The sequence below is a fragment of the Panthera leo genome, chromosome A1 (genome assembly GCF_018350215.1).
Source record: "Panthera leo isolate Ple1 chromosome A1, P.leo_Ple1_pat1.1, whole genome shotgun sequence".
NCBI classification, from domain to species: Eukaryota; Metazoa; Chordata; class Mammalia; order Carnivora; family Felidae; genus Panthera; species Panthera leo.
The window spans coordinates 128,483,235-128,497,042 of record NC_056679.1 but is presented as its reverse complement, the minus strand read 5'-3'; the positions used below and the strand labels follow the sequence as shown (position 1 = coordinate 128,497,042).

At 35.4% G+C, this 13,808-nt stretch overlaps 1 protein-coding gene across 1 annotated transcript in view; it reads left to right on the top strand.

Annotated features, from left to right (window-relative positions):
- The window catches only part of ELOVL7 (ELOVL fatty acid elongase 7), a 72,810-nt gene extending 60,185 nt beyond the window's left edge, over window positions 1-12,625 (top strand). Inside the window, exons 6-8 of the mRNA XM_042939704.1 lie at window positions 1,451-1,556; window positions 8,762-8,898; window positions 10,718-12,625. Coding sequence (XP_042795638.1) covers window positions 1,451-1,556; window positions 8,762-8,898; window positions 10,718-10,927 — 453 coding nt within the window. The 3' untranslated portion in view covers window positions 10,928-12,625. The remainder of the gene's footprint in view (window positions 1-1,450; window positions 1,557-8,761; window positions 8,899-10,717) is intronic.
- The last annotated feature ends 1,183 nt before the right edge of the window (window positions 12,626-13,808 follow it).

Sequence of the window (13,808 nt, the reverse complement as noted above, 5' to 3'; positions counted from 1 at the left end):
CACCCCACCCCTAGAGTTTCTCATTTGCTAGGTCCTATGTTGGCCTCAAGAATTGCATTTGTTTTAGGTACTCAGGTGACGTTATTGCACCCCACCCCTAGAGTTTCTGATTTGCTAGGTCCTATGTTGGCCTCAAGAATTGCATTTCTTTTAAGTACTCAGGTGATGTTATTGCTGTTGGCCTAGGGTCCACACTTTGAGACCTCTACTGTAGTTCAGTGGTTCTCAGCCTTCATGAGGCTGAGGCAAGAGGATTAACTGCATTAGAAAACAACAACAACAACAACAACAACAACAACAACAACAACAAAAACCTGGGTCCCACCTCCAGAGATTTGGTGCCAGATGGTCTATAGTTAGAAACCAGGCATGGCTGTTTTTGAAAAGCTTCTTGGACATTGGCATATACAGCCAGGGTTGAGAACCACTAATCTGGTTCAGAGCCCTCAATCTGAAAGTAAATTGAAGCCAGGAAGGTAAGTAATTTACCCGGAGGAATGCTGCTACTGTCTGGGGTCAGGGTCCCAGATAGCTGGTTTGGGGCTTTTCCGTTGCACCATGCTGCCTTCTTCCATGTGCATAATAAGCAAATGCTTCTCGGCCTCATTTTTTTCTGCTTTGCATGTTCTCAGTTCCACGTTCCACAAAAAAACTGTTGGTGCCTCTGTGTTCTTCCCTGAACCACATTTTTCAAATACTACTATGGATACTTTTTTTGCGCTGCTCTGTTTAGCCTGTATTTAGAAGTCTGACTCAATACTGGTATTCTGAATTTTCAGTATTTTTTGAACATTTAATTCTGCTCTTGAATTTAAATTTCCCCCTGCTTTTGCCTGCCTTTTCTCCTCTTTGTTTGTAGAGTTTCTGCAAACCGCGGGTGCATTCAATCTGGATGGTGCCTTTGCTGCTCTTCTCATTTTTCCTAGGCTACTTTTTTTTTCCTCCATCCTGTTTCTATAAAACCCCTCAAGTTTTTCCCTTTTCATCTTTATCTACTAATAATGTGCTAACTTTTGATTTGTTGCAAGTCCTCTTTCAGTTTGCTTAATCCCTTATCTAAATTAGTAGGATGTGTCTTAAGAATTGAGACTCTCTGCTTTCCCATGTACTTCAAAATCCACGTGGATGTTTTCCTGCCAATAATAATTCTTTCAATATTCTTTGGCCATGTTCTTCACTTTCCATTTTTTATTTTAAAATCTGCATTCAATTTCTTTAACACCTTTTTATTGATTCTCCCATGACTAGGCATCATACCAAAGTTCCTTCATACTAATGAGCTTTTGAGCTACCCCTTGGAGAATCAGCTGCTTCTGTGAGCATTCTCTAAGGCAGCCCTTTCAGCGCAAGTGATGATGGGAAATAGTTTGTATTTTGCCAATATTTTTGTAACAGTAGATATATCATTGCATGATTTTGTATGAACTTGATTTTTTTAAAATTATTTCAGATCTTTTTTGTTCTGCGTAAGAAAAATAGCCAAGTGACTTTCCTGCATGTCTTCCATCATACCATCATGCCATGGACCTGGTGGTTTGGAGTCAAATTTGCTGCAGGTAGCCAAGGGAGATTCGGGATCATGTGTAATGAGCGATTACATTTTTGTATATTGTAAACACAAATTCTGTCCTGAAATGTGATTTAGAAGAAACTCAAAACATCAAAGAATTAATTTGGTCAAACTTCTGACTTTCATTATTACCTGAAACATAAACTTTTAACCTAGATCCCTCCTCCACCCTCCCCTCTTTAGATACACATGACTTTTAGGTATAGTCTTCTACTCATATCCTTTAGTTGTTTTGTTTGGATTTTACTCTTTCCCCAGATAGTTCTTTTAAATGTCATTAACTAAATAAAAACAAAAAAAAAAATGGTACAAGCTTTAATTTCATAGATATATAGATAAATACTCCTAATTGTTTCCAGGAAGTTAGAATGTTGATCTCAAGTTCTAGTCTTTTTTGCATTCACATTTCATCCCCTACCAATTCTGTAAAGATGTGTCAAATTGTGGTTGTCTAAACTTTGTTAAACATCCCACCATATTAAAGGATATTATTTTGATATTTTTTCAAGTTATAAGTACTTTAAAACAAAAGCTTGGCAAACAGATTCTTGTTCGTTTGGTTTTCATTTTATGCTTCTGAACATCTAGAATCGGAAAAAACAGATTAAGTAATTTTACCTTCTCATAAAGTATTAAATAAATGATACCCCCAAAGATATACACGTATTAGCAAAAATTGGTTGGGAGATTTATTTACGTGAGTTTATTAAATTTAAGAACTCTTCGAGTTAGATAATACTTTAAAATTTCTGCAAATAGCTCACCTCTATTATGCATTCTGACTTTGTATGACTAAAAAGAGAAACCATGTTTGAGGAACTCTTCTTTGAGTTTTAGAGTCTGTAGGCATAGGGAAAAATCTGCATATCTTGTAACAGGAGAGGGTATGAATAAGCTAGTGGCATGAAAGAGATACCAGAACCTAAAGAAGCCAGAGGGCTGTCTCTACCATGGCCTTTGGGCATCAGATTTTCCAATATGTGAAGTATTTCTTTGCCCCAAACTGGCATTTATGTGTCACAGATTTTTAAAAAGTGAAAGTCACTGTTTTTCCTTATAATGTATGTAAAAATGTAACTCATTATAATAAGATAGTCTCTTCTGTGTCCATTTCATAAATCAAGGATAGGTATATTACTTAGTCTCCATTATTATCCTTAACTTCATATGTTTTTGTTTTCTCTCACATGCATATCAGTTCTTTGAATAGGATTTTCATTGACATTTCATTTGTGTTGGCCCAAAATTAAAAAATACCATCCATTAATAAAATGGTTATGAATTCTTGTGTATATATAATTGTGAAATTCAGATGGTATCAAGGGACATTTAGCTCATCTTCTCTTTTCAGCAGTTTGACTCCAAAATTATCAGAAATAGGTATTTATTTTAAAGTATGCTAGCAAAAGTTCTTTCACACCCTTATAATTTATTTATGCAGATTTCTTCTCTGAGACTAGAGTGTTACATCACAACACTGAAAAATAAATATAAATTTAAAAAAGATTGGGAGGAAGTACCTCAAAATACAGTGATTTAGAAATAGTGCACAAAAAGTGGTTTCCCTCTCCACCTTTATCCTTCTCTGTTTTTTCTAAATTGAATATCTGTTGGTTCTATAATGGAGAAAATGGACTTTATTTGAAGAACAGAGTTGAGCAGTTTTTTTCCTAGATTATCTAGAGTGATTTTTTTTTGAACTTTTAAAAAAAATTTATTTAAATCCAAGTTAGTTAACATATAGTGTAATACTGATTTCAGGAGTAGAATTCAGTGATTCATCACCTACATAGAACACCCAGCGCTCATCCCAACAAGTGTCCTCCTTAATGTCCATCACCCATTTATCCTATCTCCCCACTCAGCACCTGTCCAGCAATCCTCAGTTTGTTCTCTGTATTTAAGAGTCTCTTATGGTTTGCCTCCCTCTCTCTTTTTATCTTATTTTTCCTTCCCTTCTCTTATGTTCATCTGTTTTGTTTCTTAAATTCCACATATGAGTGAAATCATATGATATTTATCTCTCTCTGACTAACTTATTTCGCTTTAGGATAATACATTCTAGTTCCATCTATGTTGTTAAAAGTGGCAAGATTTCATTCTTTTTGATTGCCAAGTAATATTTTGGTGTGTGTGATATATATATATATATATATATATATATACATATACATATATATATATATATACACACATACACATATATACATACACACACACACACACACACAAATACACACACCACATCTTTACCCATTCATTAGTTGGTGGATATTTGGGCTCTTTCCATAATTGCGCTGTTGTTGATAGTGCTGCTATAAACATTGGGGTGCATGTGCCCCTTCGAATTAGCATTTTTTTATCCTTTGGATAAATACCTCTAGTAGTACAATTGCTGGGTTATAGGGTAGTTTTATTTTTAATTTTTTGAGCAACCTCCATACTGTTTTTCAGAGTGGCTGCACCAGTTTGCATTCCCACCAGCAGTGTAAGTGTTCCCCTTTCTCCACATCCTTGCCAACATCTGTTGTTTCCTGAGTTGTTAATTTTAGCCATGCTGACAGGTGTCAGGTGGTATCTCATTGTGGTTTTGATTTGTATTTCCCTGATGATGAGTGACGTTGAACATCTTTGCACATGTCTGTTAGCCATCTGGATATCTTCTTTCAAAAAGTGTGTGTTCGTGTCTTTTGCACATTTCTTCGCTGGATTATTTGAGTTTGATAAATTCTTTATAGATTTTGGATACTAACCCTTTATCTGATATGTCATTTGCAAATATCTTCTCCCATTCTGTCTGTTGCCTTTTACTTTTGTTGATTGTTTCCTTCGCTGTACAGAAGCTTTTTATCTTGATGAGGTCTCAATAGTTCATTTTTGCTTTTGTTTCCCTTGCCTCTGGAGACATGTCTAGTAAGAAGTTGCTGCAGCCAAGGTCAAAGAGGTTGTTTTCTCCTCTGGGATTTTGATGGTTTTGTGTCTTACATTTAGGTCTTTTATCCATTTTGAGTTTATTTTTGTGTATGGTGTAAGAAAAGGGTTTCAGATTCATTCTTCTGCATGTCGCCGTCCAGTTTTCCCACTACCGTTTGCTGAAGAGACTGTCTTTTTTCCATTGGATATTCTTACCTGCTTTGTCAAAGATTAGTCAGCCATACATTTGTAGGTCCATTTCTAGCTTCTCTGTTCTGTTCCTTTGATCTGTGTTTCTGTTTTTGTGCCATTACCATACTGTCTTGATGATTACAGCTTTGTAATATAGCTTGAAGTCCAGAATTACGATGCCTCCAGCTTTGGTTTTCTTTTTTTTAATATTACTTTGGCTATTTGGGACCTTTTCTTGTTCCATCCAAATTTTGGAATTGTTTGTTCTAGCTCTGTGAAGAATGTTGGGTTTTTTTTGATAGGGATGGCATTGACTATGTAGATTGCTTTGAGTAGTATCAACATTTTAACAATATTTGTTCTTCCAATCCATGAGCGTGGAATGTTTTTACAGTTCTTTGTGTCTTCTACAATTTCTTTCATAAGCTTTCTGTAGTTTTCAACGTATAGATCTTTTACCTCTTTAGCTAAGTTTATTTCTAGTTATTTTATGGTTTTGGTGCTATTGTAATTGAGATCGATTCCTTGATTTCTCCTTCTCCTACATTATTTGTGTATAGAAATGTCATAGATTTCTGTACATTGGTTTTATATCCTGCTACTTTGCTGAATTCATATATTAGTTCTAGCAGTTTTTTGGGTGAGCCCTTTTCTAAAGTGTATCTTTGAAGGGGAGCCTGGGTGGCTGTCGGTTAAGTGTCCGACTTCGGCTCAAGTCATGATCTCACATTTCATGAGTTCAAGCCCTGCATCGGGCTCTGTGCTGACAGCTCAGAGCCTAGAGCCTGCTTCGGATTCTGTGTCTCTCCCTCTCTCTGCCCCTCCCCTGCTTGTGCTCTCTCTCTGTCCCTCAAAAAAATGAATCAATGTTAAAAAAATAAATAAATAAATAACAAATCACAGATTTTTTAAAAAAGTGTATCTTTGAGTCCATTGATAGGCTTCCATTTCTAAACAAGTATTGCTTTTGATAATGAAATTTTAAAAAAGAAATTCCTGTTTTTCAATGTTACCCTATTTATGGACATTGAACACTTTGTAGTGGGTTCGTTGTCCACACCTTAATCCCCCTTCTGCTTTACAAAATGCAAATACTTTCTTCTCTCTTATACATTCCCTAAGTTGGCATTTCCATTCAGTCTTGCATGTGGAATTTAGTAAACACTTGTACACCTATATCTACTTAGTGACAAGTACAGTGATAAGAGCTGAGATACTTCCAGAAATGTGGTTTGGCATTGACTTTCATTCCTAGAATGAAACTGTTCAGTTTAAACTGTTCTTTCAAAAACTTGAGCACAGCTGATCTCTATCTAGTATTTAATTTCCTGTTTGCCTGTTGTACACTTCTCTGGCATAACAGCAATCCAACTTTTCTTTGGAATATGATAAAACGTTTCTCTGGCAGGTTTTTATATTCATTATGCACATATTCCCTTCCAGAGATATGGAGAGCTGTGATAATTACCCAGGTGATTCCTTTATTTTTCTAATCCAAAGGAATAAAATGTGATGGCACTAACTGTAATTCATTCTGAGATGTTAGCTTTTCAAAACTATTGTAAAGAAGAAAGCAAGCTTAGAAAATACTTTATTAGGAAAGCCTTCCAAGAAAATAAGTTAATTTTGATGGCTGATTTTGATGAGTAACCCTTACTAAACACTGTTAATTATGTTAGTGCTTTATTAAATTCCTGTCCATGGGATCCTCATTTTAGGACATTTAAATGGTGAAAGATTCTGAATGGAAAATAGTCTTCTAACAAAAAATGGGAGAGGTGTCTTAATGAGAAAGGCTCTGATGTAGATTGCTAATCAAAGGTGAAATAGGTTTCCTGTCTGTTTGTATAATCAGGAGACACAAATGGAATTGAGAAGTATTTGGCATATGCCTGTTAAGCAGCTTGACTCCTAACCTATCAGAAATAGACAACTATTATATTTTTAAATCACCTCAGAAAAGGTGTTTTCACACCACTATAGTTTATTTATTCAAGTTTATTTTGGGAAAAAAGACCAACCTAAATGTAAATAATAAAAGGTGGGAGGTTGTTGATAAGCTGCATTAATTCAGTTTCTTCTGACTTGAAATTTATGATAATTAAAGAATTGGCTGAAATTTTATTTACTCTAGTAAGGGAAAGTTTATGAAGCATAGTATAGCAGAAATGAGGCATGGGGGAAGTATTTAAATTACTCAAAAATATTTATTTTATTTAAAAAAGGTTAAAGGAATACTTTAGCAGTGGTAGTATCCAGAAGTATCTAAAATTTCTCTGATTATGAGTGATTATTAAGTCATTAGTTTCTACTATGCAACAATTTTTGTTTTGCTTTAAAATTTCTGGAATACATAATGCTTATGAATTTGGTCCTTTTTCTAATGTAATTGTTCCACATTTGTGAGGTTTTGTTTTATTTCTGGAATTAAATAATACTGGAATAGGGGCACATAAATGGCTCAGTTGATTAAGTGTCTGACTCTTGGTTTTGGCTCAGGTCATCATCTCACAGTTTGTTGGTTCAAGCCCCACGTGAGGCTCTGCACTATCAGTGCAGAACCTGCTTGGGATTCTCTATCTCTCTCTCTCTCTTTCTTTCCGCCCCTCCCCCATTCATGCTGTCTCTGTTTCTCTCGAAAACTAAAAAAAAAAAAAAAGAGTAATGGAATAAAGAAAGTGGAATATTTTCGAGAAAAATTTAAATCTCAGATCAGCATCACTAAGCTGAATCAGGCTATACATAAAGAATGCAGCTTCTTCTAGATGGTCCGTCTTAGGAAAGATGCCAGGGAAGAGTTTTTTTTTTCATTTTTTTGCCCCTACTATCAGCTCATCACCTTGTTACCCCTTCCACTACTACAGGTCCAGCTAAAGACAATTGAAATGATCTTTGCTTCTGTTCTCCAAGGATTTTTTGCTTCAACTCTAACTTGAATAGGACCAGTAGGAGATATAGTGGTTAGAAGAAGAAAACCAAGATAAGAAGGCACAATTGATAATAATCAAATGGAAGCGGTAATCAAAGATGACTTAACAATTAATAAATGTTTATTTTGGAAAAACAATTATTTTTAAATAACTAAGGCAAACCTAGCTTAGCCTACTGATGAAAGCCAGTGGTTTTACTGCCAAAGTTTTGTAGCACGGGAGAATGGATTGTGATGAATTCATACAGTGTAATACTATAATACTGCACAGAAGTAAGAAAGCAAACTACTAATATACATAGCAACATGGATAAATTCTTAAAAACATTATGTTGATTGAAAGAGAGTAGGCTTGGGGCACCTGGGTGGCTCGGTCGGTTAAACGTCCGACTTCGGCTCAGGTCATGATCTCATGGCTTGTGAGTTCGAGCCCCGTGTTGGGCTCTGTGCTGACAGCTCGGAACCTGGAGTCTGCTTAGGATTCCATGTCTCCCTCTCTCTCTGCCCCTAACCCACTCGCATTCTGTCTCTGTCTCTCTCAAAAATAAATAAACATTAAAAAAAAGAAAGTAGTCTCAAAATCTGTTGTATAATTCTATTTATATGAAGTTTAATAAAAGGCAGAACTATAGTTTTAGCATAAAGGTTACTTTGGGAGGGGTATATTCTTGGAAGGGGGACATAGGAATATATGTGATGTTGGAAATAGTCTATCTAGACTTTGGTGATGGTTATGTGGGGTGTATACCTATGTAAAAAAATCATCAAATTATACACTTAAGATTAATGTATTTGTGTACATATGTCAACCCTCACTAAAAAAATGAATTTGATTACTATTATTTAGCATATGCCATGTTAAAAAAGTAACACAGCTTAATTTGTTAAAGTATATCCAAATTATAAGACCATCTTAAGGTTAAGATATAACAATAGACATGCTAATTTATTTTTAAAGTTTTGCATCTTGTATTTTACTGAATGAATGTATTATCCAGTTCCCTCTAATTTAGTAGCTGTTTAACAAGATTTATGTTTTGGATGCATTTCTTTCTACTAAAATTAAAGAAATATTTATTCTAAAAATCTCAATTTAGACAAAATGAGTCTCGTTTTAAGGAACAGTGCCCCCATTTTATAATAATTTTATTTTCCAGGTGGTTTGGGAACTTTCCATGCCTTTCTAAATACAGCTGTACATGTAGTTATGTATTCATACTATGGGCTATCTGCATTGGGACCAGCCTTCCAGAAGTATTTGTGGTGGAAAAAATATTTGACATCATTACAGCTTGTGAGTAATTAATTTTCTTTAAAATCAGATACAAAACTAAATTGCAGTCATTCCTCTTCCCTATGAATCAGGATAGTAACTAAATAAAGAAGTTACAAAACAATAGGGATATAGTGTGTCTGGCTCCTATGTTGCATCCTGTCCTTATCCTTTTCCTGTAGTTTAAACTTTTGTCAAGAACTGTGTTGAAAATGAAGTGTATTTGGTAGCCGAGAAGCTCAGTTGAACCATAATGTGTATCTTTATGCCATCTTTATACTATTTCTGCTTTTATATTAAATAAATATAGTTATGATCAAGATGATCTCAAAGTTATTTGAACCACAGTAGGCATAATATTAAATTAGAAGTTAGAAATTCCATATTCTAGATCTAAATGACTTTGAGGGAGGGAATGTAACTTTGAGAGCATTAAAGATGTAGAGTGATGGTATAATAAATATACTGACAAAGTTGACAACAGTCTAAATAACCAAGTATAAGGAAATAGTGAAATAAATTTTTTTAATTCTTACTTTGGGATATTATGAAATCAAGAAAATTATTCACAATTGTTTTCTTTTTAAGAATTTTTTTCTGACTGTAAAGTAATATATGCTCATTGCAGAGAAATTAAAACATCTAAATAGCTTGTCTTTTCTCTACTTATATATGTACACTTGTGTGATTTGCACTATACTGCGTATACAACTTTATATTGGGCTTTTTGCACTTAACATTACTCTTAAATGTTGTAAAAAATGTTTAATAATGGGGCAAACTATTCATATAGAAAAAAGAATAGACATTTGTTTATTACTATTTCAAACATGTTGGTTATACACAAACACACCTACATTGAATGTTGAGGGTGTCACTTAAGCTTCCTAAGGTTTCATCTTCTTGTCTGAAAAATGAGAGGGATAGCTACTGCACAGGAATGTCATGAAAGTTCATTCAGATAAGGCAAGGAAAGTTGATGATGATAATAAAAGAAACTGTGTGAAAATCTTAACGATGGTTACAACTGGATAGTTTATAGGTAATTGTTATTTATTTGTATGGATAAATGTTTACTTTTCTAAAATTCCCTCAGAACTCATGTTGCCTTTTAATCTGGAGAAGAAAGCTATCCAAAAAATCTGAACATTAGCCTGGAAGTGTTCCTCTTTAGACTGTGTATAATGTTCTGGGACAAAGAGCCTTTGGGCATCACTAGAACGGTGATCAGTAATGTTTCACTCCTTACAGATTTTCTCCTGCCATTGGCAGGATATATTTTTATCTATGACTGTGGATGACAGGTGGCAGATATAAGGACTCAGAGATGCTTTGGCTCCTACAAAATTGCTGGGGCTGTAATTAGAATGTTTGTAGTTCCCCAAAATTGAAATACCTTGTCTAACAGCAAGACAGAATATTTGAATTGAAATTATTTTAGAAATAGTAAGACCATAAGATAGTGGTTCCTTGTGCATTTCCTCAGTCGAGGACTCAAGTCAGAGACGTGCCAAGAAAACCTGCTCTGATGGTCCTTCCTCTGGGTACAAAAGGCCTCTTGCACCTCACAGCTCCAGGGCATTTACATGGGGCCCCGCTCGAGTTATAGAGTTTGGCAGGACTGCATAGTGGTTCCCAATTCCAGTCTGGATTCTGACACTGTCCTACCCACTCTCATATCCATGGAGGGCAGATAGATTTAAAGATAAAATTCCCTACCCAGCAGTCCGCTAGATGTGGTTGGAGAGTGTTTAAACATAAGCAGCCAAAGAATGCATTAGATAATTGCTCCATTGTGACTTCATATCTGAATAATATTTTTCATTCTTTCATCTCTTAGGCCCAGTTCATTATTGTCACTATCCACATAGGCCAGTTCTTTTTCATGGAGGATTGCAAGTACCAGTTTCCAGTCTTTCTGTACATCATTATGAGTTATGGGTGCATCTTTCTGCTGCTCTTTCTCCATTTTTGGTACCGTGCTTACACCAAAGGTCAGAGGCTGCCCAAAACTGTGAAAAATGGAGTCTGCAAAAACAAAGACCACTGAAATGCAAACACAACATGAATCTATGAATGAGACTGGTATCTTACTTTCCTTGACAATCAAGAGCTATTTCCATGTGAAGTGCATTTTGTATATTTTTCAAAACCAAGAGCTTGTATTTTTATGATAAGTTATTGGGGTTTCTGATATTTGAGAGCCCAAAGCTCCCAGATAACAGACCTCTGATAATTAGAGCCTAAAGCAGGCGGTTTTTCAGCAGCTTTTAAATCTAATCTAAAGGTTTTATTTAATACATTTTGTTATAGTGAAAGGAGGATATGAAACAGTATAGTACTTTTCAAAGAAGTCCGGTATAGATGAGAAATATCGTTAGATATTTTGAGCATGGACAGAGTTCTATGCCATACAATAGATTCCTTCTGCCAGGTCTGAAAACCTCTAACTGTGGGCGCTGGCTTTGTTGCTTGTTGATTATATTCAGAAGAGTATATATACCCTGGAGTTAAACTCCCATTGTAAAGAGCTAACACTGGTGAACGTGAAGTGAATTTTTGATAAGTCGTTATTTCATACCACTAACAATTTTTAATGGATCTCTTTTGAAGCTGCCACCAGTTTTGCTGATAAGACTTCTCACAGCACTTTTGTTGTATCAACTGTTCGAAAGCAACAGTAATTTTGGTTAGTACATTGATGCACTTGACACTAAGTTTACGTTAATATTTTGAAAACAAGGTGATTTGTTCTGTGGCTTGATGAGCACTGTGCTATTACTGTTTTGCAGTTAACTTTATGTATTTCTGGAAAGAGGTGAAATACTTCTGGAAAAGTATTCTGTAGTTCAATGGGAAAAATCGGTTTTCTGTTGTATTGTAATGTCACTTTCTCATGTTGTCCTGGTTTAAAGGATCATCCTGGTTAAATGTGTATTGGCTAGATGTGTGAACGTTCACATCATTGGCACGCTGCAGGTACCCTTAATCATAAGTGATTTTAGACCACCTGTTATTCCCAGTTTCCAGAGATAGGTTGCAGTCATGAGTAAAGAAGCCCAAGGCAAATGGTGGCACAGAAGTTCTCCAGGGAATTTTTGGTTCTGGAGGCTTTCTTAATAAAGAGAGAAAGAGAACTTGTTTAATAGTTGTTATAGATACAGTGCATGGGAAAGTGTTTCCCAGAAGTATGAATTCTTCAATAGCCTGGATTTCTTTTTTTTCAAACCTATAAACTCTTTAATGAAGACCTGAAATTCATTTTGCCTACTTTTGTTTCTTCACGGATATTACTTCCTAAAATTCTCTTGTTCTCACTTTTTCTTGGTGGCAAACCCAAACTACTGGTCGATAGAGTTTTGCCCCAGAAACAATGATATTTGCACATTTCTGAATTTCTCCCTATTTTTTTCTTTTTTGTTATATTTATAGTTGAATTTGAAGGGCTGCCTATGCCTGTATGACTTTAAACAATTAGTACTTATGGGATGGGCCTCAGTTGTGTAACACAGTGCTAGCATTGTATAGCAAACCTGAGTTTTTCCTCACTGTAAGCTCCTGTAGTTCAGTTTGTCCCCCCAGGCCACTAATCTATACCATGGCCTCTTCTCTTAAACTTGCCAGGTTTACACTTGCCTTTAAATGACCTTTACTGATTTCACTTGCTTATAATTTGAGAAGATGAGAGCTGATAAATGGGGGAAATAACTTGTTTTTCTTAAATAAAGAACAAAGGACAGAAAGCAGAGCTAAAGGAGCAGCTATAATTTATTTCTCTGAGGGCCTCAGGATTCCTTCAGTGTTTTCCTGTTTGGACTTTTCATATCCAACCTGTGCTAAAAAGAGACCATGTAGTAGGTACTGTTACACATGCACACAATTCCCAAGGACCCAAGTAGGGAAAAGACCAAAAGGAAGCACAAATACAAGACGAAACAGGAGAGTTTGGTTTTCATAATACTTTCCATCCTGCATTGTACAACCTCTCCTAACCTGCCTATAGTCTTTAAAATGTTTGACTTGCCAGAGAACTAGCAGCAACATGTGATGGAACTGGGTTCTAAATTATGAGAATAGAAGTGGAGATCTGGGATGTTACATAAAGAGAAGTCACAGCTAGCAGAAGTATCCTCCATGGAAACATCAGTAGATCAAAATGAGTATCACTGGATATAGGATTTGCATGGACAATGTTTTATTAAAGCGCTCTGTAGGTCACATAGAGTTTTTTTTGGGGTTTCATCCACTTTTCAAGACTTCATTGCCTTTGGGTTTACTTACCTAACAAATAAAGAGGCCAGTTACAAAATCTGGCTTATGACGTGAAGCTCTATGAATCCTTGAAAACCTATGTCTGTATTATAAATCAATACAAATACATAATTTTAAATATCTATTTACAGCCTAAATGGAGTTGAATTCTTAATTAAGTGGACTACATTGTACTTAAATTATAAAATTATGAGTTTAAATTTTCTCAGTTACCTCTCATTTCTGTTAAATTGTTAAAGACTATGGAAAATTCTGTGGATATTGTCAAAGTTTGTGCATGTGTGTGTGTCTTTTATTTTGGAATTTAAACGCATATATTTGCATGGGAAGATGGTTTTATTCCTGAATATTCATTTAACCAAAGCATTTTACACATTGGTTGCCCACTTGCTATATTCAGAGCCTCTGCTAGATATGAGAGTGATACAAAGATGCCTCTGACATAGTTGGAGCCTCCTGAAACTTATAGACTGATGGAGGAAATTATGTAACCAGGCAGCTAGGTGCCATATGAATGAAAGTTGCTCACTTAGAAAGCAGGGGAGGCTACATGAAGGAATTAGAACTTGGGTTGTGTGTTTAAGGTGTACAGATTGCAAAATGGGTGGTGGGTTAGTGGGCAAGGTATTATAAGTAAAAAGAAGTAACAAATCAACCTG